The sequence below is a fragment of the Drosophila navojoa genome, chromosome 5 (genome assembly GCF_054131105.1).
Source record: "Drosophila navojoa isolate 15081-1374.11 chromosome 5, UAZ_NAV_1.0, whole genome shotgun sequence".
NCBI classification, from domain to species: Eukaryota; Metazoa; Arthropoda; class Insecta; order Diptera; family Drosophilidae; genus Drosophila; species Drosophila navojoa.
The window spans coordinates 4,411,558-4,439,458 of record NC_142893.1 but is presented as its reverse complement, the minus strand read 5'-3'; the positions used below and the strand labels follow the sequence as shown (position 1 = coordinate 4,439,458).

At 39.1% G+C, this 27,901-nt stretch overlaps 11 protein-coding genes across 12 annotated transcripts in view; 8 read left to right on the top strand and 3 right to left on the bottom strand.

Annotated features, from left to right (window-relative positions):
- Window positions 1-27,901, top strand: part of LOC108653980 (small ribosomal subunit protein mS37) — a 145,718-nt gene that overhangs the window by 104,843 nt on the left and 12,974 nt on the right. The gene's annotated exons all lie outside the window — the stretch shown is intronic.
- On the bottom strand, window positions 348-1,146 carry LOC149090960 (uncharacterized). Its single transcript, XM_089262377.1, has 4 exons — window positions 1,049-1,146; window positions 799-954; window positions 575-739; window positions 348-516 (listed from the first exon to the last, which is right to left on the bottom strand). The coding sequence occupies exons 1-4, from the start codon at window positions 1,097-1,099 to the stop codon at window positions 367-369; spliced, it is 522 nt and encodes a 173-aa protein (XP_089118503.1). The 5' UTR covers window positions 1,100-1,146; the 3' UTR covers window positions 348-366.
- Window positions 1,994-3,648, top strand: Orc4 (origin recognition complex subunit 4). The gene is made up of 3 exons (XM_018105393.3): window positions 1,994-2,267; window positions 2,323-2,732; window positions 2,801-3,648. Exons 1-3 carry the CDS (start codon window positions 2,076-2,078, stop codon window positions 3,567-3,569), a joined length of 1,371 nt encoding a protein of 456 aa, XP_017960882.1. The 5' UTR covers window positions 1,994-2,075; the 3' UTR covers window positions 3,570-3,648.
- On the top strand, window positions 3,788-4,745 carry ETH (Ecdysis triggering hormone). The gene is made up of 2 exons (XM_018105401.3): window positions 3,788-4,109; window positions 4,173-4,745. Exons 1-2 carry the CDS (start codon window positions 3,921-3,923, stop codon window positions 4,599-4,601), a joined length of 618 nt encoding a protein of 205 aa, XP_017960890.1. The 5' UTR covers window positions 3,788-3,920; the 3' UTR covers window positions 4,602-4,745.
- Reg-5 (Rhythmically expressed gene 5) lies at window positions 5,923-13,890 on the top strand. The gene is made up of 3 exons (XM_018105396.3): window positions 5,923-6,475; window positions 12,397-12,583; window positions 12,812-13,890. The coding sequence occupies exons 1-3, from the start codon at window positions 6,353-6,355 to the stop codon at window positions 13,387-13,389; spliced, it is 888 nt and encodes a 295-aa protein (XP_017960885.1). The 5' UTR covers window positions 5,923-6,352; the 3' UTR covers window positions 13,390-13,890.
- key (NF-kappa-B essential modulator kenny) lies at window positions 14,567-17,125 on the top strand. Of its 2 annotated transcripts, none has more exons than XM_018105395.3 (7): window positions 14,567-14,716; window positions 15,060-15,368; window positions 15,427-15,529; window positions 15,770-16,077; window positions 16,286-16,426; window positions 16,486-16,848; window positions 16,922-17,125. In XM_018105395.3, exons 2-7 carry the CDS (start codon window positions 15,084-15,086, stop codon window positions 17,048-17,050), a joined length of 1,329 nt encoding a protein of 442 aa, XP_017960884.1. In that variant the 5' UTR covers window positions 14,567-14,716; window positions 15,060-15,083; the 3' UTR covers window positions 17,051-17,125. The 2 variants fall into 2 exon arrangements, with proteins under 2 accessions (XP_017960884.1, XP_017960883.1); XM_018105394.3 differs by having other exon boundaries at window positions 14,568-14,716; window positions 16,486-16,854.
- The window catches only part of LOC108654236 (uncharacterized), a 125,383-nt gene continuing 114,547 nt past the window's right edge, over window positions 17,066-27,901 (bottom strand). Inside the window, exons 2-6 of the mRNA XM_018105389.3 lie at window positions 18,270-19,059; window positions 18,041-18,204; window positions 17,866-17,975; window positions 17,333-17,792; window positions 17,066-17,256 (exon numbers count right to left, since the gene is read on the bottom strand). Of these exons, the coding sequence (XP_017960878.1) occupies window positions 17,168-17,256; window positions 17,333-17,792; window positions 17,866-17,975; window positions 18,041-18,204; window positions 18,270-18,970 (1,524 nt within the window). The 5' untranslated portion in view covers window positions 18,971-19,059 and the 3' untranslated portion in view covers window positions 17,066-17,167. The remainder of the gene's footprint in view (window positions 17,257-17,332; window positions 17,793-17,865; window positions 17,976-18,040; window positions 18,205-18,269; window positions 19,060-27,901) is intronic.
- On the top strand, window positions 19,190-21,012 carry TyrRS-m (Tyrosine--tRNA ligase, mitochondrial). Its single transcript, XM_018105390.3, has 5 exons — window positions 19,190-19,443; window positions 19,509-19,841; window positions 19,921-20,495; window positions 20,552-20,740; window positions 20,798-21,012. Exons 1-5 carry the CDS (start codon window positions 19,307-19,309, stop codon window positions 20,956-20,958), a joined length of 1,395 nt encoding a protein of 464 aa, XP_017960879.1. The 5' UTR covers window positions 19,190-19,306; the 3' UTR covers window positions 20,959-21,012.
- Window positions 20,986-21,939, bottom strand: LOC108654242 (uncharacterized). Its single transcript, XM_018105397.3, has one exon. It carries the CDS (start codon window positions 21,818-21,820, stop codon window positions 21,035-21,037), a length of 786 nt encoding a protein of 261 aa, XP_017960886.1. The 5' UTR covers window positions 21,821-21,939; the 3' UTR covers window positions 20,986-21,034.
- Lcp9 (Larval cuticle protein 9) lies at window positions 22,512-23,046 on the top strand. The gene is made up of 2 exons (XM_018105402.3): window positions 22,512-22,667; window positions 22,731-23,046. The coding sequence occupies exons 1-2, from the start codon at window positions 22,656-22,658 to the stop codon at window positions 22,992-22,994; spliced, it is 276 nt and encodes a 91-aa protein (XP_017960891.1). The 5' UTR covers window positions 22,512-22,655; the 3' UTR covers window positions 22,995-23,046.
- Window positions 23,131-27,847, top strand: egg (SET domain bifurcated histone lysine methyltransferase eggless). Its single transcript, XM_018105385.3, has 8 exons — window positions 23,131-24,483; window positions 24,541-24,658; window positions 24,715-25,004; window positions 25,066-25,318; window positions 25,386-25,894; window positions 25,963-26,715; window positions 26,769-27,479; window positions 27,546-27,847. Exons 1-8 carry the CDS (start codon window positions 23,269-23,271, stop codon window positions 27,750-27,752), a joined length of 4,056 nt encoding a protein of 1,351 aa, XP_017960874.1. The 5' UTR covers window positions 23,131-23,268; the 3' UTR covers window positions 27,753-27,847.

Genomic DNA, 27,901 nt, shown 5'->3' with positions numbered 1-27,901 from the left:
CTTAATAAATAATTTTGAATAATTTGGCCAGAACCGTTACACATCACTTGAGTTCAACAAAGTCTTTGAATTTGATTGGACTGGAAAAAATTCAGTAAATACTAGATATAAATCTGAGTCAACATTGTGGTGGAATATGATGCTTCATATATGAATATGATTCGATTCTGACCTCCTATCAGAAGCTTGCATAGGACCATTAAAAAGATTATATAAATTACCATTTGAAATTTTTAGCTGGCAACAGATCGAATACAGCCTTTTCTGAGAGTACAATATTTTATTTTTATTTAAATATTCATTGTATGCATGAAAGATAGCTACGAATGTACTGCAATAAAGCCGCGAGCAACAGTTTAAGATAATCTAAGATTTTGTAAAGTATACAATAACATCAGCAACGGCAATATTTTCAGTGTACCAGGACAGGTTCAGGTAATATCGACCATCCGGAACATGTGCTGCTATAATTTTATTCACATATTGCACTGGCAACTTATCCACCATTATATCGTGCTATAAAACGCAGAATTAGTAAAACCGATAAAAACAAACATAAAATATTTATACATACATTGAAGGGACATGTGTGATTCATGTTTGAATATGCTGTAAATACACTGAATATAATCCGTGCTATTGGATTTCGGCCATCTTTAAAGAACTTGCAGACATTTACGCTGCCATCGTATTTGTCAAATATGGTTTGGGTGTCTCGCTTTAAAACCTTGTATTTCAGCTGAACATACGTTGGATTTTTAATTTACATAAATTATCACTAATGAGATTTGTTTTTACCTTAAGGCTTCGCAGTGGTAACTGATGAAGAATAGCTTTTAGAGAACTGTATTTGTAGGTGCGATTGATGGACTTCAAATAGCAATATTCGAATTCCACATATTCCTTGTCATGCGTCAAACACTGCAAGTTATTGAACTCAAAATGGCCAATAATCTAAAAAAAAAAAAAGAATATATATATGTATATATATACATATGTATATGTAAAGAATAAACGATTATGTTTTATTATACGCATTTTAACTTACACCATTTATATTAAAAAAGGTAAACAGTAAAATAAAGCGCAAGAAAAACATTAGTTGGCCGTTTGGTTAAATGCTGTTCAACGAATGATGTATGATATAATTCATAGCACTTCAAGATATAAATGTTTGCATTTATGAAGATACTCATCTATAATAATTAAAATAATAACATGCTTTTATTTATTTTTAAAATTGTAGATTATAATAATTGTGAAATACACAATTCAGAGACATTTTACGAACCCATTATGCTCTAATCTGTCAATTCGTTAATTACATTTTCTGATTAGTTTTTAATTATTCTCCCTCAGAACTGTTGACCTAACTGAAAGTATTGCACTACATTGTATTAATAATACTATCGATGGCATGGCGCCACAAGCAACTTATCATTTCCATATTAAGGCACTAATATAATTAGTCTTAGATATTGTTATTTTTTTTTCTTCAACCGTATGTTTTTTTAACTACTAACCGGATTAACTATAAGAGCTGAACAGTTGTATTTGAAATATAATATGCAACTCTTATATAAACAATAAATAGTAATCCAAAAATTCTTTGTAGAAAATCCCAACATCCCCAGAGAAACAAGAAATTTCAGCGCATGAATGAATTTGTTCGTCGATTAGAAACATTTGTGAAATAATTACTAAGGCTTTAGACTGTTAAATATGTAGAATATATAAATTGCATATGGTTCATCGCACATTATAATAATAGACGGATGTATACAAATGTAGAATAAATTAAACAGTAATAACTTTAATCTCTGAATTTGTGCGATTTGTCCACATATTAATGATTTAACTCTGAACAAATGCAACAATTTAAATTGCTTTAAATTTTGAATTGTTTTGCGAACACCGTTCCGCAACAGTTTAGTTGACCGAACGAACAGAGCAAGATGTGTTTTGAGTATGTCTATCGTTTAAGTGCCACCACTAGCACAGCTGATATTTTGGCGGCAAATGCTATTCAAAACAAGCGCAAGCAAATCCCAGTGAGATAAATTGTACTACAAATTATGCATGATTCGGTGCAGGAGATAGCTAAAACGCGGCGTTTTCTCAAAGAACGATTACAACGCGACTACACCACTGTCCGTGGCTATGAATCGGAACGTAATAATGTACGGCAGTTGTTGCAGCGCACAGCTGAAATGGGTGAATCGAATTCTTTGTTGTTGATAGGACCGCGCGGTGCCGGCAAAACTACAGTAAGTACTGCCTACTAATGTCGGCCACTGCTCAAGATTCTGGCTTACTCTGCAGCTCATCAATGCCGTTCTCACGGATTTGCTGGAGAACAAATCGTTTGTGGACAACACGCTCATTGTGCACCTCGATGGCAATTTGCATACAGATGATCGCATTGCACTCAAATCAATCACCGTACAAATGCGCTTGGAGAATGCAGCAGATGGCAAAGTCTTTGGCTCGTTTGCCGAGAACTTGGCCTTTCTGCTGCAGTGCCTCAAGGCTGGCGACAAAAAGTCAAAGAGCGTTGTCTTTGTCTTGGAGGAATTTGATCTCTTTTGCACACATCACAATCAGACATTGTTATACAATTTATTTGATGTCTCGCAGTCAGCTCAGGCGCCAATTTGTGTGCTGGGCGTTACCTGTCGACTAGATGTCATTGAGTTGCTTGAGAAGCGCGTGAAATCGCGATTCTCGCACAGGTATGCCCTCGAATTTTCTATTCTTATTCACCAATATAATCGCATTAGTTAACTTTTCCCCGCCACAGGCAGGTTTTCCTCTTTCCCAGTGCAAACAAATTCGAGGATTATGTCTCACTCTTTCAGCATCTAGTAAGCCTTCCTAGCAATAAGGAGCTACAAGCAGCTGTCGATCGCATTGACAGCCTGCAGATGTTCAAATCGGACGCTTTTACCTTTCAGCGCAATCATTTCGATGGAGTTGAATATGCATTTGATAAGAAACACGTTGAGAACTGGAACAAACAAATCGAAAAACTTATCAAAACGCCTGCAGCACAAAAGACCCTGCAAATGCTCTATGATTTTGATGTAAGCGAAGCATTTCTCAAGACCTTCACATTCCGTCTGGTGGCACAATTGAAAGCTGATGCCCCACACATAACAGTGGAGCAGCTTACAGCACTTGGCGCTCAATACGAATGCGATGACAAAGTAGAACTGCTTTGCGGTCTGTCTGTGCTCGAGCTGTGTCTGCTAATAGCCATAAAGCATCATTCGAGCATTTATGATCGCGATCCTTTCAATTTTGAGATCATTTTTGGGCGCTTCTCCAAGTTCGCCAAGGTCTCTACGACGATGCAAGGTGTGGAGCGTGCCATAGTATTAAAAGCCTTTGAGCATTTGCGCATTGTAGAGCTAATAATGCCCTTGTCCAGTAGTGGCATGGGTAAAGTGCAAAAGGAATTTGAAATGCACAAAATGGCCTTGACCTATGGACAGATACAGCAGGCTGTGCAACGCTATCAGGCGCTGCCCACAGAAGTTGCACAATGGGCACAGAGTTCGATAATTTAAGCATAAGAAATACAATTCCTTAATTTTACACATAATTTATTAATATATTTAAATAAACCTTACTATACACTCTTGTTAATGAATGTTTGTTAATGCTTAAGAATTTGTTGTATAAACATTGCTATTATATGATCTATATAGATATATGTGTCTATACCCTGTCAACTCCACCTCCCTTTTTGTATTCTATAGAGCTTACCCTTTTCGGCTTAGCATTGCTAATTATGTAATGAGGTCAACTTGGTTGCTGATCGATAATGTAAATTCTTAGAGCAGCTGTTGCCCGCATATGAACAACGATATAAATATTCTCTTTAAGCCTTAAAGCGGAACAGTGGTGGGCCAACAGCGATGAATAGACTTACAATTCTGTTTGCCGTGCTGCTGCTGGCTGAGCTCTGGATCGCAGGATATGCAGATGAGAGTCCTGGCTTCTTCCTGAAGATCACCAAGAACGTGCCGCGACTGGGCAAGCGCGGCGAAGCATTTCTCATGAAGAACATGAAGACCATACCACGCATAGGACGCAGCAATCCAGAGGTATGTGAAATGGCATACAAAATGAATCAAATGAATCAGTTATTCTGTTCTTTTTTTTCCTAGGCCTCCATTACTCCCTTGCTAGCCTGGCTCTGGAATATCGATGCGGATCCACAGTTTAGCAAACGCCGACTGCCGAGCACTGGAGGCACTGGCAGTGTGGAGCATGAACTAAGCGTCGTTCAGCCCGTCAACTCGAATACCCTGTTCGAGCTATTGGATCGTAATGCTATACCCAGCGAACATGTCAAATTCGTGCACTGGAAGGACTTTGATCGGGCTCTGCAAGCAGATGTGGAATTGTATACGAAAATCATACATCTGGGTCGTGATCCGGATCAGCGCCTGAAGCAGGATCTAAGCTTCAACAGCTATATACCCATCTTTGGCGCAGATGATGCAAAGAGCAACGATTTCATGCTGTACAACAAGAACGATAGGGACTTGTATGGCGGTTATGATCGCAATTTCATGCAATACAATCGCTTGTAGATGGGCCGTAAGTGAGCATGAGACAGTGAAAGTACCAATATTACCCATGTATACCCTGTATTTTGACTAATGTCAGTTTTTATATATTTGTATACGCAATGGTTAAAATAAAACCAGAATTGGAAAACAAACCCAAAAGTTTTTAAAGAATTAAGCGAACATTGCACCCGTGCACTGTCTCTCGCTCTTTCTCTCTCTCTCTCTCTCTCTCTCTCTCTCTCTCTCTCTCTCTGTCCCTCTATCTCTCTGTCATTCGCTCTGTCTCTTGTCAAAAAATATGCAAAAAAGACAGCCGACGTGACAGTTTGAAACGCATTATCGATTAACGGTTTTGCGGTAGCTTTCCACGAAATCCCTTTTTGATGATGACTGTACTCAAAACAAGCCTTCTCCATTAGGCCTGTGTTAACGTATTTTGTTTGACTTAAATATATATAGACTATTTATAAAATATACATAAAGCACACATAATTTACATTGATTGTTTTAAATGCCTTAATTTTAGCGTTCAATGTAGAATTCTTAATTAGGAAATTCCATCCTTCAACAGTTAGCGAAAATGCGTGTTTTAAAAATGCTTTTGAAACTGGTTTCTGTTATCGGCTTTTGGCGACACAAATTCCAAGTGATTTGTTTTTATAATTCACTTTTTTTTTGAGGGGGGATTATTTATTTTTCAATCAAATAAATTTCATGAAAATTAACGCTTGAACAAATTGTCGCCGCCGTCATAATACAAACACACACATAAATACATAAATATATACATTTATTTATATGGCAGTCTATGTTTTCATTTGGTTTAATTAACAGTTGATTGTTAAATAATTCGCTTTTTTCTGTATTTATATTTTTGACAAAAAAAAAACAAAAGCGGCTCAAAATGCAATTCATTTCACTTAAGGAGAAAAATTGCATATTCATAAATTTAGCTTTGAAGCTCAACAGCTTTTAGAACTGTAAACTTGACTTTGAAAATTTGCAAAATTTTGCTGTTGTTTTTGTTTTTGCCTTTTTCTCAATTTCTATTTTAGCTGCAAGCGCGCGTAGAACAAGTTTGCCATTTGTGTGTATGTATGTGTGAGTATAAGTATTTCTGCCGCTTCAAATGAGAGAGCGCTAGATTACTCTCGTACAGGCTCTCACTTAAACTACTCTCACAGTAACTTAGTTAGAGCTGCGCTCGTGCCGTTCGGCAGAGCTCGATCAAACACAATTGCTGAGAGCAGCTTGTGAGCCATAGACAACGAGCTCTTCGTGTTCGTGACACGCTCTCATCACCCGCTGAGTCGCGCTCCAAGCATAAATACGAATGCACCACTGGCAGTTGCTTCATTTGAAGAGGAGTCGTTGTTGCGAACGCATCGTTCACGCGTTTCATTTTATTGATTGTGTTTTTCAGTGTTGGTGAGGAATTTCAACTGTGGGTGTGAAATGTGAGACGAGCTTTTTGCCTTATGAACTGGAAGGCAGATACACGATTTGAATGCAAACAAAACCGACACAAAAGCCAATAAAACAAAATTAGTAAAGCTTGTTGTACAATTTAGTTTAATTAAGTGCGAAAACAAAGATATTGGGAGCAAAGAAAGTTTTCTTTTAAAACCGAGTCAAAATAGAAAGTCTGGCAACGCGGATTACACAAACAACGCGAGCAGCAGAGCTAACGGTGTGCAATTGACACAGCTGACCGCTTGGGATCAAAGGCAAGCAGGCAACCTTTGCCATAGCAAAAAACAACAACAACAACAATGATGATGGCGATGAGTGGTACCAGACTAATTTTGATCAGCTGCCTGTTTAGCGCAATGGCCATCCAAATGGGCGCTGCCTCGGCTATTCCCATTTGGGAGTTTTTGTCGCGTAACGAAAAGGTAAATTCAACATATGATATGCCATATACATTAGAGATATAAACAGATTCCAAATTGAACCTAAGCCACCACTCATTTGCATACAACCATACACACACGAACATATACCGATCTGTGTTTATTGTAATCATAGGCATTACGCATACGCCACGTTCGCTCCAGTTATAATGACAATGCTAAGGTGTTCGGGCGTCCTTGGCATTGGACTGATCTGCCAAAAAAAAAAAAAAGAAAAAAGAAAAAAACTAGCACAATTTTTGCGCACATTATCCATATTTTTATGAGATCTCAATTTTTCGATGATTTTTGTCAATGAGCATCATAAATAGCGTTGCCTTAATTACTATGCATATTTCTGCACATAATTAGCTGTAGTGTGTGTAAGTTTTTAACGGCTCTTTTTGTTATGTCTTTCGTTTCCACACCGATATGTGACTGCTTTTATTTATTTTTTTTTTTTCTTTTATTGAATTTTGAATCAGTTTTGAATGCTGAATATGCATATGGATAACAGACATAAAGACTACGCTATTTGCGTCTCATTTGCATAACTGTACCGCAATACCAACTATAACAGCAGCAGCAACAACAACAACAAATAGCTGAATCACAATTTAAACAATAAATGCTGAAGATAATAATAGAAATATAAAAATATGATCCAACAACAACAGAAGCCGCTGCTGCTGCCACTTTACTATATGTATGTGTATATATGAATTTATGTATATCAGAATATCGGCATTAGCCATCCTTGACATAAATAATGAGACTCCATTGCCTGATCTTGACATTGTCAACGTTATCAATTGTAGCGCATCTGTAAAAGCGTTTGCTTTACTTTTAAGTTAAAATTCTCTCAAACATATTATTTAAACAAATATTGAGCTCTGGCTCGGGCTAGTCTGCCTTGTCGCCTCGTATATTGATTGGTTTGCTGTTTGCTCAAGTGTTTGCAAATACATACAGACACTGATGCATATACATATAGGTACGTATGTACATATCTACCAACATATAGACTTAATATAATGCCGGTTTCATCAGAAAAAGCTCTAGACTTTTATGGAAGTGACCAAACGGAAATTTAGAAAGGCAGGTTTTTTTTGCTTTGTTTTTCGATTTATTTTATTTTTGTTGGCTTAAAACATAAAGCGAGTTAGTGGGATTCACTTAACGATTGAATATCTTTGCGTATACACACTGGCACATATATAAATATTTGCTGACTTAGAAACAAGACGAAGCATAAATGCTGAGGTAAAGCAAGTTTTTGATAAGACATTGTCTTTGGGAAGTAGCCTTCCTAAAGAAGATTCCAGCTAATTAGAAGGGCTTACAATCTAATGCAAGCCTTTAAATATTTAATTCCAATGATTTGAGCTTCAGAAAATCGAAAAAAAAATCCATTTCATATTTTACCTTTGGATTTTATTAACTTTATAATTTATTTATAATATTAATCCACGAACTAAGAAATTGAAATGGGAGTTTCTATTTTGCACTAACCACGTACTCCTATGTATTTAAGTGAACTGTTCAACAATAAAGCATAAACATTTGGCATAAATGACAGCAAGCATTTGTTAACATAATGAAAAGTAATTACCAAAATGAACAATAAAACGAAATGAGCTGCATTCAAGCCGCGCCGAGTCAAGCCAAGCGCAACGATGAAAACAAGACAATCATTAAATTTCGTTTATGATAAAAAAAAAAGAAAAAAAAAACCAAAACTATTTTCATTTACATGTACATTTCGAGTGAGGGGCGGGGTATATGAAACATAAAACAAATAATCAAAAAAAAGTAACAAAATAATAAAAAAAAAAATAAATAAAAAGCTTTTCACTTTTTTTTGCGCAACAAAGCGTGACAACGAAGGTGTCTGTCTCCCCTCGCTGAGTGAGTGGCTGGCTGTGGGGTTGGGGGAAGCTCGGACTTAGGTGGCATCCAATGGAAGTGTTGGCAGTTCGGTGCTCGTTACACGCTCGTAAACAGTTAATGAACTCCGAGATGCTGAAGAAAACAAAAACAAAAATTTATTAGTTTAGCAAATTATTCATATCGAGCTCTATCCAAGAGCCAGGCCATTTCCCATTTCGCTTAGTCATGTCGTAGATCCTATTAAAAGTTTGTGAATTTGGCAGCGCATCGCACGCGAACTGCGCCTTAAAAAAAACTCACCTCAGCTTTATATTGTTATTGTTATTTCGTATTCTAAGCCACTTTATATAATAGTTGGAATAGAACAATGGAGCTAGCGCTTGCTTTTGTAAGGCGATGCGAGACGATAGCAGCAGGTAGAGAGGTATTATATGTACATACATGTCCGTACATCCGGCACCCGCATGTCCACTGACAAATGAGAAAATAATTTCCAAAAGCTAATTAATTGCAAAAAAAAAAAGGCAAAAAAAAAAAATAGTAAAAAAAGTAGCCAAATTCTAAAACGCAATTTGCGCAAGTCAGAAAACAAAACCGAATAACAAAAAATTCACATTAGAAATTGCTAATTGGAATTTCAACTTTTACACGCATATATATGTATATGTCTATATCTGTCTATATATGCTCATTACTACATTTATCCATCCAAGTAAATTCAGCTAGTTTAAGAGCCCCTCTTTGCGATTCTATTTTGCTTATAAACTTGGCTTATTTGTTTACTTTGCTATTTCAGTTAACATTTTTTTAGCCATATAAAGGGTATCTTGAAGCTTAGTTTCACCTGCTTACATAGTCTAAATCTTAATTAAATGTTGTTTACCGTTGCGCGCATGCTTCATCGCATCTCTAGCGCTTTCGATTTTCGATTGCAAAAAAAAAAATTAAAAAAAAATAAAGCCAAACAAAACAAAAACACCGCCGGTAATTAAACAATGTTGTTTTTGTTGTTGTTTAACGTTTATTTATATATTTTCTTCGCGTTTCTTTTTTTGTGCCCTTAATGTTAAGGTGGCAACGCGTTTAGCCGGTTTGACCCGAACTTAAATAAATAAATAAATTATGCTCGCATTACTTTTTACGTAAAGTGTATATTTATATACATACTTATGTGTGCGAGCAAAAAATGTAGCATCGTCATGATTATATATACATGTATATATTGTATATACATACATATTATTATGAACGGTATCAACTTATCCATTGGTAATGGCAATCATGTTGTGCGGGTCTTTTATCTTTTCCATATTTTTCTTTTCGGGCTCGAACGTTTCTCTTTTAGGTTTTGTAAACCCTTTTTACTTGTTTTGCTATCATTTTTGTGTTGTTTGTTTCAGTCTTTTTTTGGTCGCTCGTTTCATAATAGCATAAACTGCGCAGATCAGCAGGTTATTGAACCAGACATCAGGCATTAAACTAAATCTTCATAAAAATTAAGAAAAATAAAAAAACCAAAAATGAAATAAATTAGTAAATATTTCATTAGGAATTCCGTATAGGCTCAAGCTAGAGAAATATTTGTGGTTTTCAATATTAGAAAAGTTGTTTAGTTCAAGTTTATTCATATATTTATTTACTTACAACAGGTGCGAAGTTCCTTGTCTTTATGCTAAGCTAACATAACTCTCTTCTATTTTTAGAATATATATATTTGTTTACTGATCATTATTCATAAGGGGACTTTAAGGTCAAGTGCGCTTCTAACTGAATCGAAAACTTGTTCAATTAAATTTTGATGCCCGCTAACACTGTAGAAAGGGTAAATTGGTTTCACATAAACTCAGATTACAAATTGCAGATCTATAGACTAAGGCGTGGCATGGCGCATCTTCATTGTAGCAGCTTCGCAGTAGAATTTTCAAGCTAAGATCACAAAGCTGAATATTTATATATGCTGATATAATAATTTTTTCTTGTTTCTTGGCGAGTATTTAACTGTTGATAATACCCGTTCTGCAACGTTCTATTGCCTTTCCATGGCATATTCAGAGCTGAGCTTTCCCACACATGCATCCTCCTCGAAATATGCATAAATATGCATTTTCATAACAAATTTCAATTAGATATATTAGCTTGTTTGTTAGTCAATTAATTGCAATCGCTGTCAAGCTGTAAATCATTGAGCTGCGCTGCTCATAAATAAACAAAATCGGACAGCCTTATCTCTGCTTCATAAGCCGGCTTTTAATAAAGTTAAGATCAGGCATACATATATAATATAATATATATAATATATGTGACACCCGCCTTCAATTTAGCTTTTTCTTTTTGTATATTTTTGAAATTCTGACTAATTATTTGTGTCAGGGACTGGACCATTAAAAAAGAGGCACATAAATCAGATAATTTTTAAGGTGGAATTTTTATATATTTATTTACGTACGTAAATGTATACTTGAACCGAGCCTACAAGCTTATATATTGTATATTTGGTTTGGGTAAATTAAGTAATTTGTGTTGCACACGATTGGCCAGGCAAACAAACAGCATTTGGCATAAAAAGTTATTTTTCGATATACATACATATATAGAAATGTATACAAATATATGTATATATATACTTACATACATACACATACACCTATATAAATCTCGGCTCGAATTGCATTTTACAGTTTGCACACGTTTTGTGGTCAATAAACATATGCGCTACAGGTTGTTGCCTTTGTTGTTGCTATTATTTGTGGGCTTAACGGTAATTTGTTATTTGAGACAGCGTTTTGTGCATATCGAGCATATCATTATGCAAACAGCGTTAAATTGTACAACTCGAAATATATTGCCAAGAGAGCCCAGCCAAGCTAAGCCATGTCAAGCCAAGCCAAGACCTAAGAAGTAAAGTCGCAGCACAATTGAAAGCCAATGCAAATGCATAATTCGTTTTGATGTGTAACCAGATCAAGGTGCAATATATAAGAATTATATACGGACATATAAATGTATATAAATATATAAAAATAAATATATATGTGCATACAAACAGACCTACATTACGTATAAGCAAAGCATGTTCTATCACAAGTTTGAGTTCAGGCGAAAAGAATTCTAATTGCTGAAAATAATAATATTATTAATGAAATTAAATCAGAAATCTTTGATATAAAGAAAAGAAAACTTAAAATATATATCAGAAAAACGGATATTATTAGCTTTGTTGATGTTCATATTTAAGTTCGAACCAAGAAGATATTTCTAGAACCCAAATTCTAAAAATTACTTATTCAAACCATAAACAAAAACATAAAATTGTTTCTAGTTAACTCTTATAGCTCATGTATTTTTCCTGTAAAGACTTTAATTTAAATTCTTGTATATATGTATGTGTATATAAGCTATAAATATTCATGCATGTACCTATACATACACACATACATTTGTATATGTATACATATAGGTTAATAAATTTGTGCACACACCTTTTGGGACTTTCTTTGTTTGTGCTTAAATTCGCAATAAACTAAGCGTAGCTGCTAATAAATTAGAAATGCCGGATTTGGGAGTTTCTACATTTAATTATCGTTGAGCGTTCCATTTGATTAGCATGGCTGTCGCGTACGCCGTACCTACATAGCTTTACGTCATTTGAATCTCGGCGTAGTATGTGTCATCCGGCGTAGAACATTCGGCTCAGACAACGCTTCGCTGAGCGCGCAGAATAGCCAAACAAACAAACAAACACAGATGCATATGTATGTATATGTAGCTAGACTGCTTTGGCTGCTGAACCGTAAAGAGAAAAACAACAACAAAGAAGTGGAGCAAGCGCAACCCTTGCTCCCGCAGCCTCTCCCGCTCACTCCTCCACAGCATTGCATAACGCTCGACACACATTTTGAAATGCATTTCATTTGTGCGCATCACTCACACGCACTGTTGCCTAAGGCACTCGTTGCTTAATGCTGTCTCTAATCTAACCCGCTCTCTTATGTGTCTCCCTCTCTCTCTCTCTCTCTCTCTCTCCCGATGGGCAGATGTCTTACTTGTACTCGACGTTCGCGCAGCTGGTTAGCGTGCACTGCAAGACGACGGTGGGCGGCGGCTTACCTGTAAATCAGTGCAAGCACAATTTGCTCGGCTATGGCTATGAGAAATTGCAGACATTCTCTGATGGGCAACTGGAGGCGCTCGATCCGTACCAGCGCGATGCGAATGAGCTGAGTGAGTATTGCATATTTATGAGTGCATCCAGATCGAATCATGGGAATCCGTTCGGTATGCACTTCCGCATGCGATAACAGCTGCTGCCGCCGCTGCTGCTGCAGTTATTATATATATTTCTTATTTCTGGCAGCGAAACGTGTTTTCCACATTAAGCTACACAATTGGCGATAGCGATAAGTGTACGTGGTTATTTGATTGTTGGACTCTATTTATCTTTTTCCGTAGTCTGGGCATCGATTATGCGGGATCATCCCAGTGCTCAGCTGATAACGACACGCAAGCCACAGCCAATTCCCACGCCGCCCGCCTCCTCTCTGATCATACTCACACACCGGCAGCCCGCACAGAATCCGCTCTTCGAGAGCAGCGTCGGCAGCAGCGAGCATAAGCACAAGTATGCCATGGATATGGATATGGCCTATGGCTATGGCGGGGAGCAGCCGTCTGGAGCAGCAAGTGAACTGCCCGTTGCCGCCGCCTTGACAGCTGAGCCGCCACAAAGGTATCTGAGTGGGCCACTGGTGATGCGCCTGCGACCCGATGGCACGCCCGTCGAGGAGGATAAGCACCGTCCGCTGCCACGTGACGATGATCTGGAAACGTATCGCATGGCCAACAACAGCAACCTGCCCAGGCCAAACAGACATCGCAAGATCGCCACCATCAGCGCACTCAAGCAGCAACACTTTGCGGCCATTGCTCTGCAGCGCGAGCTGCAGCCACCGCATCCCCAGCAGGTGCGGCGACAGTTCCGCCAGGCACAGGTGAGCCCCGGCTACTACTACAGCAAGGGGCAGGCGTAAATGTGGCGAAGCGTTTTCTTTTAAACATATACTAGATCGTAGCTAATCCTAAGACATAATATGATTGAGTGTGTCCGGGTGTCTGAAAGAGTTATGAATGTGATATACTATATATTATATACGAGGGTGGTCCGAAAAATCATTCACCTTAACACGAAGATAGAAATATAGAAAAATACAAAATTAATTTATTTTAATTAATATATGTTTTTGGTAAATATCCATCCTCGTATTTTTGATCGTGCATGTATGTATATTATAATATATTTATGTACATACATATGTATGTGTATGTAAACATATATATGTATGTATGTGTATATGGTTAGATGTGTAGATGATTTTCCTGCACTTAAGCCTTATTGAATTTCGTATTTGTACAATTTATATAACAGCGTTTAAGTTTTTCTATAATTTTATTTATTTTTGTGCATTAGTTGTAAGCTGAAATAGAGATTCTTAAAAAATAAAACACAATTTAATAAAATTTCATATTTCGTATTTTGTTTTTGTGTAGTTGAACTTAAAACCAGTTTGATGCGATTATATATGCATTATTTGCATATATGCGAATATACTTAAGTTTATGCAATGAAAGTTGCGATAACAAAGCATCTCCAGCTTTATACATACATACATATGTATGTATGTATATATGTACATGGAATCCAGTTCCCTCTATATGTGGGTATATGCATATGTATGTATTTACATACTTATATACATATGTATACTCATCAACACGCGAGCGCCTCATTAACCCATATACAAATATATGTGTTTGCACTTTAAGCCGAACAATGAAAACAATGAAAATGTACTATAAAAAATGAGAATCCGGTTCTGAATCTCATTTATCACTTGAAATGATGTCAATTCTGAAAATCCAGCAATTAGAAACGAATTCGCCAATTACAGGCACATGTAATGCCAAAAAATCTGGTTTATCCACTTGACCCTTGTAGCTCTGAGAATTAAAAACAAAGGGGCTTCTTACTGACCATGTATAAATAATTATCTGTACTATTAAAATGCCGATAATACAACAAATTATATTAGGCAGAAAGCGCGTTCAAAGCGGCGGCGTTTGTGTGCAGTGTTGGACAATTTCGCAAACTCGCCTCAGACACACAGCTGCCATTCACGTTTCACTCGACAAACAGCTGTTTTTCCATTTTGATTGTGGCCACTGGCCACACTGAATTAATAATGCCATAATTCCCACGAATATAAAAATAACATTGGACTGTGATTCTCAAAAATAACTTATCGAAAAATAGAAAGTAATATTTTATGGTAGTCTGGTGCCTACAACGCTACCGATAAGGTTTGTACACAATTAGCATTAGTAATATCAATAATATTTGTGATGACGCAGCAAGCGGGGAAGCCAAGAAATTATTACATTTGACAATGAATCAGAAAAGAATAGATAACTAAGGAAGCATGCAAGATAGATATCTGTATGCATATATACCAGCAACAAATACCAAAACAGTTCATTTATTGCCTCAGGTGTGTGAGGTTCAAAGTTGACTATTTATTGATTAACCTGTGCACTGCTGTCTGACTAACTGTGCCAATTTCATTTGAATACTGGGGACTCCCCCTGCAAGTGGGCCACACTTAACGCGCAGTTGTAATCGTAGTTTTTTTTTTTTTAATTTCAGTGACAGAACGAACGTGAAGGCGAAATGGCTGAAGAAGATTCATTCGTTATTTTAGGCAGTTCGCCTTTACCTTCGCTCTGCTCTCAGGACGGTTCTCTGTTCACCGATGCATTGGACAAAGAACCCGCTGTAGAAGCTCAACAAACCCCAGACGTTAAATTGGAAACACCAGCCAGCATAAGTCAGTCGAGCCCAATGCCAGAGCAAACAAATTCCACAGAAAGCAGCCTACCCACAACTTTACCTTCTGGTCAAAGTTCTTTGGCAGCCAGCTTTTTAATGGGCGAGGTTCAGGCCGATGTGCTCAAGGTATTTATAACATATTGTAATATATACCCATATATACTAATTTACTTTCTCCAAGTAGAACAGCATATACTCCCAGTTCCCCAGCTTTTGTTCTTTGCAAGCCCGCGCCGAGGATGTAGTTAAGCTACAGACAATGATGACCGAATACTTGGCTTTGAAACGTATGTCCAGTGGTTGTTCATCTTATATATATATAAATGCAGATATGCTTTATTTTAGTTCAAGCATCTAATTGAAATTGTGTTAACTATATATATTAACTAGATTACTGCATATTTATATTTGTATATATTATGAGCTGAGTAATCCTTTTCATACTTTGCATTAGGGGCTGATTCGTAAGGCCTGCAGTCATTGAGATCTGAACTAATTTACCAAAACTAAAACATCTATTTATACAGAAACCTTGGATAAAGTGAATCATACGATGCAAGAATATTATAAGATCACTCAGCAATGGCGAAACGAAGCGGCTGCTCGAGAGCAACAGTATCAGGTGCAACTGCAGCAATGCCAAGCGCAGATAGAAAAGTTAACTGTGGAAAACCAAGAGTTAAAAAAGGAACTGGAGAGTAATTTGGAGCAAATGCGTCTGTCTGAGGAGATGCATCAGAAAGAGCATGATGAGCTAAGGCAATGTGTTTCGGAGAAATCATCGCTGATTAGCAATATGGCTGTTGAAATTGAAAAATTACAGCAGCAGCAGCTCGTAAGTCCCAAAGTTCATTTATTATTACAAACAAATATTAACATACTTCATGACTGTAATTCTTATCGCCTATAACGCCACTCAAGCTCAGATAAGATAAACCTAATCATTTCGAGTTGTGTATACATTCATACAAATGCATATCTATTATTTGCGCTTTATTTTGTTTTGGATCTAATCACAATAAAAACAATTTCAAAATTTTCAGCATTCTTACGAATATGTCCCTGATGATGGAAGTGTGACGCCAGTAAAATGTCTAAAGAGCGGTGAACAGGATAACAAAGTCAAAGATCTGCAGCGACAAATGTCTGCACTGTTGGCAGAGAACTTAGAATTTAAGGACATGGTGAGTACTCCTTACAAAAACAAAATAATTCAAAATTTAATGACGTACATGCCTTACAGAAAAAAACGTATATCGAGGAAATAGATTGCCTCAAGGTTAACTTGACCAGTGCTGAGGAATTAATGAGAGCCATGAATGCAGACGTGAAGGTCTTGAAGGCAAATGACGCACAAAAGGATGAACAGATTACACACTTGAAAACACAGATTGAAATCTATCGACGGGACTTTGAAATGGAGCGCGCCGATCGCGAAAAGAATGCTAGCGAAAAGGAGCAATATCTTTTGGATTTACGTGCTCTACAACGACGCAACCAAGAATTAATCGAAGCATTAGCTGAAGCGCAAAAGCCAAACAAGCTTAGCAGTGAACCATTGAAGTTAGGGGCCAGCAGCAATAGCTTGCGACCGGATCAGAGACCAGTAAGAGTATGCAACCATAATGAATATATATGTATGTATTAAATAATACTAATTCACTGTCATTTTTGTTCAGGTCCTAGATCCAACAGGCGCAGCCGCGAAGACAGCGGAGCCGGCATTGCGATGTCCGATTTGCTCAAAGCCCTTTTACGCTTTAACTGTTTTGCAAAGTCATGTTAATGATTGCTTGGATAAGAATTAAATATATCGTAATAGCTCATATGTTAAATATTATTTATTATAAGCACAGCAATTATAAAATTGATATATTGACAGATATATACATATATTACAAGTTTGGCATAGTTTAACGGAGACGTCAGAGTTTGCTTTGTATTGGCGGCATATCCAGCGACCAGACCCGGCAGACATCTTGGCTCGCGACGAGATTGTTTAGTACACTGACATCTGATAGATTGAAAAAACAAACAAGTTGGGAATATATTTTCATATACATATATATATATATAGCTTGCATACGCACCATTTGTCGTGGCAAATTCGTGTAGAGTCCGTCGTATATCGTATGTCGGTATAGCTGTATTTATATTTGGGTAGACAATATCATCATGTTTTATGTTAGACACACAAACGCCGAGAATGCAGCCGTTCTGATCAAACATTGGGCCGCCACTCTGGCCAGACTGCACGCTACCATCAGACATTATGGCGCCCCGATCACATTTGATAATACGCCCTTGGAATATGGAGGGATTGAAGTCGTATTTGAAGTTAAAGTTAACATAGTATGGAAAGCCAGCATTATACACCGTCTGTCCCAATGTGGCGCGATTACGCGCTATGCGTACACAGTAATCCCTAGGTATATCTGCAGGTGCGGTGAGCAATGCCAAGTCGTAGGGGCGATTCTCATCCGGATTGCACCAAATGACATCAGAGGGGAATTCTCGATCGAAAGCTCGGCACTGTACTACCGAATTTAGCTGAAAATAATTTGATAGCACATCACATATTAATTTTATAATATATATATTATAAGTATATATGTATATATACCTTGCCAACAACATGCGCGCAGGTAAGAATAAAACATTTGTCGTGGACTCTGATGTAAGTGCCGGTACCTTGGTGGGAAGCCGACTCAATCACCACAATCGAACGCTCCCCTTTAATTGGAAAGAAAATCAGCTGAAATAAATGCATGTATGTATTATATTTAATTACTACATACACGAAAAATTTGATGTTTCCCGTGGCAAGCTAAGTATGGTAATGCGCGTGCCCAGCTGCGCCATAAAATCCCTGACAATATAACCAAAATTGGCAGCCAAAATCAAATTAACGTTCTCCTGCTGCCGCTGGAATGATGTGCATATAATGATGCCTATAAGTCGGCTGGAATGCAGAGACGTCATTAGTGACTGTCTAAAAGTGAGTGAATGGATATTTGGAATACCTACAGCTTGTTGTTAAATACAGCGGCTCCCTCACAACCAAGAGGCAAAGCATTTGATAGGCCAAACAAAGAATTGCCTAATACATTGCACACTTTGCCAATGCTAATGGTTTTGTAGAAGTTTTCCATGCCGAAGGGCGAGCACATGACCAAAACATCGTCCAGCGTGTGAATGGGCTGCAGATAACGCAGATAGCTGGAAATGTGCTGAATGAAGCGCTTGAAAGATTCACGTTCCATCAACTTCCTCATTGTCAGCACGAGAAAACTAGAGCGCAGCACATTTTGCTCATCGGAGTCGGCATTTCTCAATATCTTGTGCAGACTACGCGACACTTCTGCAGCACAAAATACATACAAAGGTTGAGCCGTGTAGCGGGTAAGAATGTTTGCTGGATGGGCCGAACTTTGCTGTATACTGCGATCGGGCACTGGACGTCGATGTCGATCAAAGGTCACTAGATAATTTAGTCTCCGAAGTAGCTTGCCCTCACTACACTGCACATCCTGTGCGTCGACCAGATTGCACTGTTGGAGGCTATGAATGAATCTCTCCCCTGTATCCGACTGGCGAGCGAAGGTCTGCAGAATGTTGGCGCAGCTAATTATAATCTCATTGTTGATTATAACTGCTGATTGCTTCACTGTCTCCTTGGCTGACGGATTGCTGACCTCCAGCAGCGCATGCCGTATTTTTAACAACATTACTAACAATTATATTCACGAAGCACTCGGCAGCTGCAGCACACAAAAAACAGTTAATTAATACATTTCTTTGTTTTCCAAAACAAACACTCGTATGGTCTCTGCAAGTGAAAAGGTCGCGCTCGAACGGTCGTATAAGAGAGCAACGCATTATTTGCGCCGATAAATGTACGCCAGTGACGTCACACCACTGAAAAATACCAACTTGTAACTCAAAGCAACAGTGCAACAGCTGTTCCCAATCAGCTGTAGCTGTGAGTAGCCAAACATTCCACATAACCTCAAGTTCCTTGTGCTGGTGCAACATTACTTTATATCAATGATAAGTTTTGCATAATGTTCTCTTTAAAACTGCGTATGCTACAGCCGCTGCACAGCAGTTGCTGCCATTTTAAGCGTAATTTCACACACAAAAACCTGCTGGAGCTGTCAGATCGAGGTTTCTTTCAGAGCATTTTCCCGGACACAGCAGCGTAAGTTAAAATGTAGATAGATTATCAAAAGCTGAAATATTGTATGAAAATGTGTTTTGCCATAGACCAAAGATAAAGCAGCTCTTCACGAAATCATCACAAAGTATTTATGCTGGGTTTGATCCAACTGCGGACAGCCTGCATGTTGGAAACTTGCTGGTCATAATGGGCCTCTTGCACTGCCAGCGTGCCGGCCATAAACCGATTGCGCTTGTTGGAGGAGCCACTGGTCTTATTGGCGATCCGAGTGGACGTAAAACGGAGCGCAATCAGCTGGGACAGTCTGTGATAGAAACAAATTTGCAAGCCATTGAGGGACAGTTGCGTAGAGTATTCAAAAACCATGAGGATTGCCTTTGGGATACACGAAACAACAAGTCTCAACTGGCGCCACTCACGTGAGTAACATATTATTATTTAAATATTCAATTTTTTCATAATATAATAAAATATATGTACATATATAATATTGTATAGAATTGTTAACAATGCCGAGTGGTATGCAAATCTTAATCTGATCGACTTTATTGCCAACATGGGTCGACATTTTCGCATGGGATCAATGCTGTCTCGATCCTCCGTCCAAACACGTTTGGAATCGGAGGATGGGATGAGTTTTACGGAGTTTACGTATCAAATCTTCCAGGCCTACGATTGGCTACATTTACTGCGTAAGCACAACTGTTGCTTCCAGATGGGCGGCTCCGATCAAATGGGCAATCTAATGACAGGTCACGAATTGATAAGCCGTGTGGAGCGCAATCGTGAAGTGTTCGGCTTGACCCTTCCCATAGTTACAAATGAGGAGGGTGATAAGTTCGGCAAATCTGCCGGGAATGCAGTATGGTTAGATGAAAATAAGACATCGCCTTTTGCACTGTATCAATTCTTTTTGCGTATGCCCGACTCTGAGGTGGAGAAACTTTTAAAACTATTCACCTTTATACCACTGGCCGAGGTCGACCAACTGATGCGCGAACATGCCAAAGAGCCAGAGAAACGTAAAGCCCAGACCCTGCTGGCTGAAGATGTCACATTGCTGGTTCATGGCGGTAAATATAATAGATTTGCCTTGTTAATATATCTCTAATACCTTTTTCTCCCACAGAGCATGGCTTAAAGCAAGCGGAACGCGTTACCAATGCGCTCTACAAAGGTAACGTGGACGGCCTGGCCGAGTTGAACTATGCGGAGATCAAACAAACATTTCAGGGAGCTACTGTCGTTGATTTACTGACCGAACCGGGCATGTCCATACTACAACTGGCCATGAAAGCGAAGTGCTTCCCAACAGAATGTAAGTTCTTTGAAAACATAAAATGCAAGTTTATGTAACTAAATTATTGTCTTCTAGCTGATGCCGTTCGTATCATCAGTGCTGGGGGCTTCTACATTAACCAAAAGCGTGTGCAGAACATTGCAGAAGTTATAACAACCGGCATTCATATACTCCGTAATGGTGTATCCTTATTGCGCGTTGGTAAGCGCAACTTTTACATTGTGCGTTGGCAATAGTTAAGAATGTACACAATTGTTGAATAATTATTTAATAATTAAGTTATATTTTAATTAGGGGCCTTCAACTTAGTATTTACATTTTTGGTTTGGGCTTACGCCAGCGCTTGCGCGCCAACAAATCCTTAGCCTTTTCTTTCTTCAGATCCTTGTCGTAGAACTTTCCACTCTTTGTGAATGTCTTCTGCTCGTTGCGCATCTCGGCCAGCTTGCGATTCTTCTGTTTAATAATGTTCTTCTTGTTGGCTGACTTCTTTTTGCCCGCCTCCGATATTTGAACCTTGATTTTTCTTCCCTGCAGCTCTGTATTGTGCAGTCGAAAACCTTGCTGGAAACCCATTAAGTCTTCCATTTCCACAAAGGCAAAGCCTCCACGACGCTTTTTAGGAATGCGTATGGATTTGACTGCACCAGCCACTGAAAAGTGCGACTCCAGATCGTCCTTGGTCGTTTCAAAGTTTAGATTTGTTACATAGAGTACGTGTCTGTTCACCTTAGCTGCACCACGAAGCAAGCTATTCAATTGTTCCGTGCTTATGTGCCCATCCTCATGGTGTTCTTCATCCGAAACGGAGGCCTCACTCTCAGCCCCAGCACCATTGACTGCTTGGTCCACATTTTCGTCATTCTCTTCATCTAGTTTAGCTTCGTCGTCATCGCTACTTTCCGAATCGCTTGGATTTCTTGAAGTCTCTTTGTCCACATAAGTACCCTCGAAAATCTCCTTACGTTTCTCGTCATCGAAATTCCCCAAAAGATCAGCGGAGTCATCATTGACTGTCCGCCGGACTCTCTTCGGCTTTACGTACACCTCCACGTCGTAATCACTTCCAGATTCGGAGTCGCCGTCATTACTGGCCATTGTGCTATGTTTTTATTAAACAAAAACAATTCTCAAGAACACTAAAACAACCTCAGCACGTGTGAAACGTTAGAATTCCCTGTGAATGGCTAATTTACATGCTTCCTCTTCTTCCTTATGCATACAAAGAGAAAATAACCGCGGGAACTTAAAATTTTTCGATCTTAATTTAATAAACTTGTTTTATCATGTGTTATCACACTTGGCGCTTTTTTGGCTTTCATGTGTATTTTGGGAAGTCTAGTACCTTGCTCTTTAAACTTATTTTATTTATTTCAAACCTGATACTGAACTGTCTAATATGTCCAGTGCATTTGTAAAATGAAAGAATTGCTAAGCAAACCGGTTGAGTTATATAAATATTATGCAAATATTAACATGATTTAATCCGAGTTTTCTATAACTAATAACTTTTATTTATTTATCTATTTACATTTAAGGAAGCTAATTATAATCCAACAGAATTCAATAAAAAATAAAATAAAAATAAAAAAAAAAAAACAATATGGTAATTGAATTTGAATTATTACTTCTCTGACCAAATACAAAACATTTAACTATTCAATGTGTATGTATCTACAGATATTAACAAAAGCTTAGCAAGAAGATAAATAACACAATTGCATAGAAAATATGCATACATATATTATTTAAATGGCTGCACCAAAAATTTTAGCTAATTAAAACAAATCAAGTTTGTTTTAATTTATGCAAGTTGCTAGGCAAGTTGTTAAATGTCATCTGATCTTCGGAAGTGTATAAAAACGTAGCGGGATCGTAGCTTTCATTAGTTCTGTTTCGCAGTCTGCTAACCGACAACTAAATATCCTTCAACATGAAATTCGTGGTTAGTATCAATATTGATGATAATCAGAAATGTTGTTATAATACATAATTAAAATGTCTGCAGATTGTCTTCGCTTGCTTCTTGGCTCTGGCTTTCGCCGATGTTCCGGTTACTGTTAAGGAGGTTAACGAAGTGAATCCCGATAGCTTCAAATACGAATGGGCAACTTCTGATGGCAGCAATGTCCAGCAGGATGGTGTTTTGAAGGACGAGCACACCATTCTTGTTAAGGGATCATACGAATACGTGTCGAAGGAAGGCAAGGTCGTCAAGGTCACCTACACCGCTGATGAGAACGGCTACAAGCCCGTCATTATCCAACAGTAGATTAGCCGAAACGAATATGAAAACGAAATAAATGCCATGAACATCTAAAAAAGGTTTATTTAAATTTTCGAGCGCAAGCTATTTGAATTATTGTGAATGGTATATCATGCTTCTTTTTGCTTGAGTAGTGCTGGTAAGCACCCTAAAAAGTAAGGGTAAGAATTGTGCAGCACTGTTGCAATTGCTGCTCTTGCTCTTTTTTGCAAAATTTTTTAAACAACTTTTAAAACATTTGTGCTGGATGAACAAAAAATAAATAACTGTAAAATACAGCATGGAATCAGAGTCTGCAGCAGTAGACTGTTCAGAGAACGACGATGCAGCAGCAGTTGATCCTTCGATTGAGGCAACGTCTTTGCCGGCTGGAAAGGCTAGCACAGCGAAAGAAGCAGAAGCAGAGGCGGAGCAAGGAGAAAAGGTAGAAGGCGGAGATAAAATGTCTTTGGATGAAGATGATCACGATGAGCCGTCGAAGGCGTCCTCCGAATATAAAGAATCGGAGAACTCAGATGGTACTGAACAGGACAAGAACATCACCGAAATTACATCAGAAATAACAGAAGAATCATCAATTTTGAAGCTGGATTCGACCAAACCGATTGAAACTGATATGGATAGCAGCATTGAACTTATCAGTAGCCCAATATCCGAGCAGTTGGAAGCCGCAGATAAAAATATCAAAGGCTCAACCGATGAAAGTGATGCAGTTAAGGAATGCGTTGCTCCTCTAATGGATTCTAATGATGCACATAAGTCGACCGAAGATGACTTGGATAGCAGCATTGAATTAATTGAAAGTCCCGCATTAAAAGAACCATCCGAAACAGATAATATAAAAGACAGTAAGTCGGACAGCGACAGCAGCATTGAACTGATTAGCAGTCCAAAGAATACGGAAGGTAACAATGAGGAGGAGTCCGAATCCAAATCGGACGATAAAGAGAGTGTTAATTGTAATCCTGACAAAGATGACAAAGACAAAGGAGAAAGTGAAGATAAGCAAATTATCCCCGAGCACATCGAAGAATCTAAAACAAATACAGAAGATGCCACAATAGTAGGCGTTAAGTTCGATTCAGCTATGCCAACAGAAAGCCCAACTGTAAAAGAAGAGCCCCAATCAATGACAGTAGCTGAGGAGCCGCAGCAACCCGATGAATCAAGCAATGCAGAAATGAAATCCATTCAAGATGAGCCCATGGAAACAGAGGCCAGGCAAGAAGTCGAAAGCAGCTGTTTAGCCAAGCTACACGAAGAGGATTATAAGGAAACGAAACCCGAGGGTGACTCAAAAGAATCCGTTGACTATGAGGAGGATAACGAAATCTACTACAAGAAGGATTGCCTCAACTGCAATTGCGAAAAGCTGCACAAGCAATACGTGCGCGCTAGCTTGGCAGCTCTCAACTACTACAAGGTGCCTAGGAAGGCCCATAAGCGACAGTACATATGCATGAGTTGCTATGACACAGCCATGGATATGTATGAGGTTGGTACTCCAACATTAATATAAAACAAGATATCTAACATATCCTGAAAAATGTAGGACTATGCGGGTCACTTAATGGCCAAGCAACCACTGCTGTTGCGTAGCTTCAACCAGAATCATGCGGATTTTGTAGCACTTGACAGTAGTGATGAGGAGGAAGACGATGATGAGCAGAGTAAGTGTGAGAATATATCTTTATAAAAAATCTGAAATCTTATCTTCCAAGCACAGGCAAGCCCGAGTTCTCAGCGAATGATTTGCAGCTTATTGAGAACGAATTAGAGGACGCAATAAAAACTGTTATAAACAGAGTGGATTTGGACGACCAAATGGCTTGGTCGAAGAGCATACTTCAGGCAAAATCGCAGCGCATAGGCCAGGAAATCGAAATGGTCAATGACGAGCTTTGCAAGTTGCAAAATATGGCAGACAAGATGCACTTTGCTCTATACAGTTCATGTCAAGTTGTTCACAAGCATTTGCCGCCACTAGACCTATACCACAACATGAACGATTATGTAGTGAGTGCAACGAAGATATAATTAAATATTAATGTTTATACATATACATTATATTTTGCAGCAAGTGCCACCCGCTGGTGAAATAGAACGTCCACCCATTCAGCTGAACGAGACCTACTATGCTGTGAAGAACAAAGCAATTGCCAGTTGGGTCTCCGTCAAAGTGATTGAGTTCACGGAGAGTTCTACGGTGGGCGGCAACGTAATTAAAAGCTATAAGATTAAATATCTGAATACGCCATATCAAATGGTTAAAACTGTAACGGCAAAACATTTGGCCTACTTTGAACCACCCCCAGTACGCCTAACTATAGGTGAGATACCTATATACATATGTGTTATATCAAAGACTTTCTAATATTTACTTTCATATGTCAACAGGCACTCGTGTTATAGCCTACTTCAATGGCAGCACTTTGTCGCGCGGCAAGGAAAAAGGTGTCGTTCCCAGCGCATTCTATCCGGGCATCATAGCGGAACCCTTGAAGCAGGCCAATCGCTTTCGCTATCTAATATTTTACGATGACGGCTATACGCAGTATGTGCAGCATAACGATGTGCGCTTGGTTTGCATGGCGTCAGAAAAAGTGTGGGAGGATGTGCATCCGGGCTCACGTGACTTTATACAAAAATATGTGGAGAAATATTCTGTGGATCGACCTATGGTGCAGTGCACCCGTGGCCAGAATATGAACACAGAATCCAATGGCACCTGGTTGTATGCACGAGTGATTGACATTGATTGTAGTCTGGTGCAAATGCAGTTCGACGATGACAAGAATCATACTGAATGGATTTATCGCGGTTCGCTGCGTCTAGGTCCCGTCTTTAAGGAAACGCAGAACGCACTAAACAGCGCTAATGCCATGCAGCAGCATCGTGTTCCACGCGTGAGTTTACCTATATATTAAAAACTGTTACTCATATTAACTACTGATATTTCCATTGATCTATTAAGCGCACCGAGCCCTTTATACGATACACCAAGGAAATGGAGACAAGCAGCAGACAGGTTAACCAGCAAATGCGCGCCATTGCAAGGAAGAGCAGCTCCGCACCACAGAACGTAAATATGTCATCATCTTCATCTGCTGCAGCGGCTGCTTCCAATGCTGCTGCTGCTGCAGCTGCAGCCCGGAATACTGTTCGACATTTGAACAACTCCACCATCTATGTGGATGACGAAAATCGTCCCAAGGGTCACGTCGTGTATTTCACCGCCAAACGCAATTTGCCACCTAAGATGTATACGCCCCATGAATGTACGCCGGCCTGTCTGTTCAAGATCGTGCATCGCCTGGATAGCTACAGTCCGTTGGCCAAGCCATTGCTCTCTGGTTGGGAACGTTTAGTATTTAAGCAGAAGGCTAAACGAAATGTTGTCTATCGTGGGCCTTGTGGCAAGAGTTTTCGTAATCTGGCCGAAGTGCACAAATATCTGCGGGCCACCGATAACGTGCTAAACGTGGAAAACTTTGATTTTACACCTGATCTACGTTGTCTGGCGGAGTACTCCATAGATCCCACTATTGTTAAAGAAGCAGACATTTCGAAGGGTCAAGAAAAAATGGCCATACCACTCGTTAACTATTATGACAACACATTGCCACCGCCATGTACTTATGCCAAACAGCGCATACCGACAGAAGGCGTGCATCTTAATCTCGACGAAGAGTTCCTGGTGGGCTGCGATTGTGAGGATGATTGCTCGGTAAGTAGGTCTGAGTTTCCTTCCCGAAAAACAACTAATTGCCTTCCTTTCAGGACAAATCAAAATGCGCCTGCTGGCAGCTGACAGTTGCGGGTGTCCGCTACTGCAATCCCAACAAGCCGATAGAAGAGATTGGCTATCAATACAAACGTCTGCACGAGCATGTGCCCACTGGCATTTATGAATGTAACTCGCGTTGTAAATGCAAAAAGAACTGCTTAAACCGTGTGGTCCAGCATTCGCTAGAAATGAAGCTACAGGTGTTCAAGACCTCGAATCGAGGTTGGGGTTTGCGCTGTGTCAACGATATACCGAAAGGTGCATTCATTTGCATTTATGCCGGTCACTTGCTAACCGAAACTATGGCCAACGAAGGTGGCTTGGATGCCGGTGATGAGTATTTTGCCGATTTGGACTACATTGAGGTGGCTGAACAGTTGAAAGAAGGCTACGAATCGGATGTTGAGCACTCACCGGCGGAAGAGGAAGAAGACACTTATGTGCCAGATCCTGAGGACGATGCGGATTTCATGCCCGCTAAGTATTACCAGCCACGCAAAAAGGATAAACTACGAGTCTCCCGCAGCCACTCCACCCAATCCACGGAGCAGGACTCACAGGAGAGGGCTGTGATTAACTTCAATCCGAATGCAGATCTGGACGAAACAGTGCGCGAGAACTCGGTGCGTCGACTCTTTGGCAAAGATGAGGCACCCTACATAATGGATGCCAAAACAACTGGCAATTTGGGGCGCTACTTTAATGTGAGTGCATGCGTAACGCTTGCTGCCATTATCTTGTGACTAAACGCATACCTAATTCTTTTGCAGCATTCGTGTGCGCCAAATTTGTTTGTGCAGAACGTGTTCGTGGACACGCACGATCTACGATTTCCCTGGGTGGCTTTCTTCTCGGCCAACCACATACGCTCCGGCACCGAACTGACCTGGAATTATAACTACGAAGTGGGCGTGGTACCTGGAAAAGTGCTTTATTGTCAATGCGGAGCAACCAACTGTCGAATACGTTTACTTTAAATAATGTATACCCATATATGTATTTGTAGATGACTGCAGCTAGTAGTTAACAAGTTAAACACAAAAACGATTAATATATATAATTAAATCTAAAATAAAAAACCTTTAAATCATAATTTTGCCGAAATTTGAAATATTTGGTTCGTTAA

Coding starts and splice junctions, on each gene's coding strand:
- LOC149090960 (XM_089262377.1), bottom strand. CDS start 1,099: ATGTTTTTCTTGCGCTTTATTTTACTGTTTACCTTTTTTAATATAAAT. Junction 955..1,048: donor CCTTTTTTAATATAAATGGT/GTAAGTTAAAAT, acceptor TTTTTTTTTTAG/ATTATTGGCCATTTTGAGTT. Junction 740..798: donor TACCACTGCGAAGCCTTAAG/GTAAAAACAAAT, acceptor ACGTATGTTCAG/CTGAAATACAAGGTTTTAAA.
- Orc4 (XM_018105393.3), top strand. CDS start 2,076: ATGCATGATTCGGTGCAGGAGATAGCTAAAACGCGGCGTTTTCTCAAA. Junction 2,268..2,322: donor GCGGTGCCGGCAAAACTACA/GTAAGTACTGCC, acceptor CTTACTCTGCAG/CTCATCAATGCCGTTCTCAC. Junction 2,733..2,800: donor AAATCGCGATTCTCGCACAG/GTATGCCCTCGA, acceptor TCCCCGCCACAG/GCAGGTTTTCCTCTTTCCCA.
- ETH (XM_018105401.3), top strand. CDS start 3,921: ATGAATAGACTTACAATTCTGTTTGCCGTGCTGCTGCTGGCTGAGCTC. Junction 4,110..4,172: donor TAGGACGCAGCAATCCAGAG/GTATGTGAAATG, acceptor TTTTTTTCCTAG/GCCTCCATTACTCCCTTGCT.
- Reg-5 (XM_018105396.3), top strand. CDS start 6,353: ATGATGATGGCGATGAGTGGTACCAGACTAATTTTGATCAGCTGCCTG. Junction 6,476..12,396: donor TTTTGTCGCGTAACGAAAAG/GTAAATTCAACA, acceptor CCCGATGGGCAG/ATGTCTTACTTGTACTCGAC. Junction 12,584..12,811: donor GCGCGATGCGAATGAGCTGA/GTGAGTATTGCA, acceptor CTTTTTCCGTAG/TCTGGGCATCGATTATGCGG.
- key (XM_018105394.3), top strand. CDS start 15,084: ATGGCTGAAGAAGATTCATTCGTTATTTTAGGCAGTTCGCCTTTACCT. Junction 15,530..15,769: donor CGAATACTTGGCTTTGAAAC/GTATGTCCAGTG, acceptor CTATTTATACAG/AAACCTTGGATAAAGTGAAT. Junction 16,855..16,921: donor CGGATCAGAGACCAGTAAGA/GTATGCAACCAT, acceptor ATTTTTGTTCAG/GTCCTAGATCCAACAGGCGC.
- TyrRS-m (XM_018105390.3), top strand. CDS start 19,307: ATGTTCTCTTTAAAACTGCGTATGCTACAGCCGCTGCACAGCAGTTGC. Junction 19,444..19,508: donor ATTTTCCCGGACACAGCAGC/GTAAGTTAAAAT, acceptor GTTTTGCCATAG/ACCAAAGATAAAGCAGCTCT. Junction 19,842..19,920: donor TCTCAACTGGCGCCACTCAC/GTGAGTAACATA, acceptor AATATTGTATAG/AATTGTTAACAATGCCGAGT.
- LOC108654242 (XM_018105397.3), bottom strand. CDS start 21,820: ATGGCCAGTAATGACGGCGACTCCGAATCTGGAAGTGATTACGACGTG.
- egg (XM_018105385.3), top strand. CDS start 23,269: ATGGAATCAGAGTCTGCAGCAGTAGACTGTTCAGAGAACGACGATGCA. Junction 24,484..24,540: donor CAGCCATGGATATGTATGAG/GTTGGTACTCCA, acceptor TGAAAAATGTAG/GACTATGCGGGTCACTTAAT. Junction 26,716..26,768: donor ATTGTGAGGATGATTGCTCG/GTAAGTAGGTCT, acceptor CCTTCCTTTCAG/GACAAATCAAAATGCGCCTG.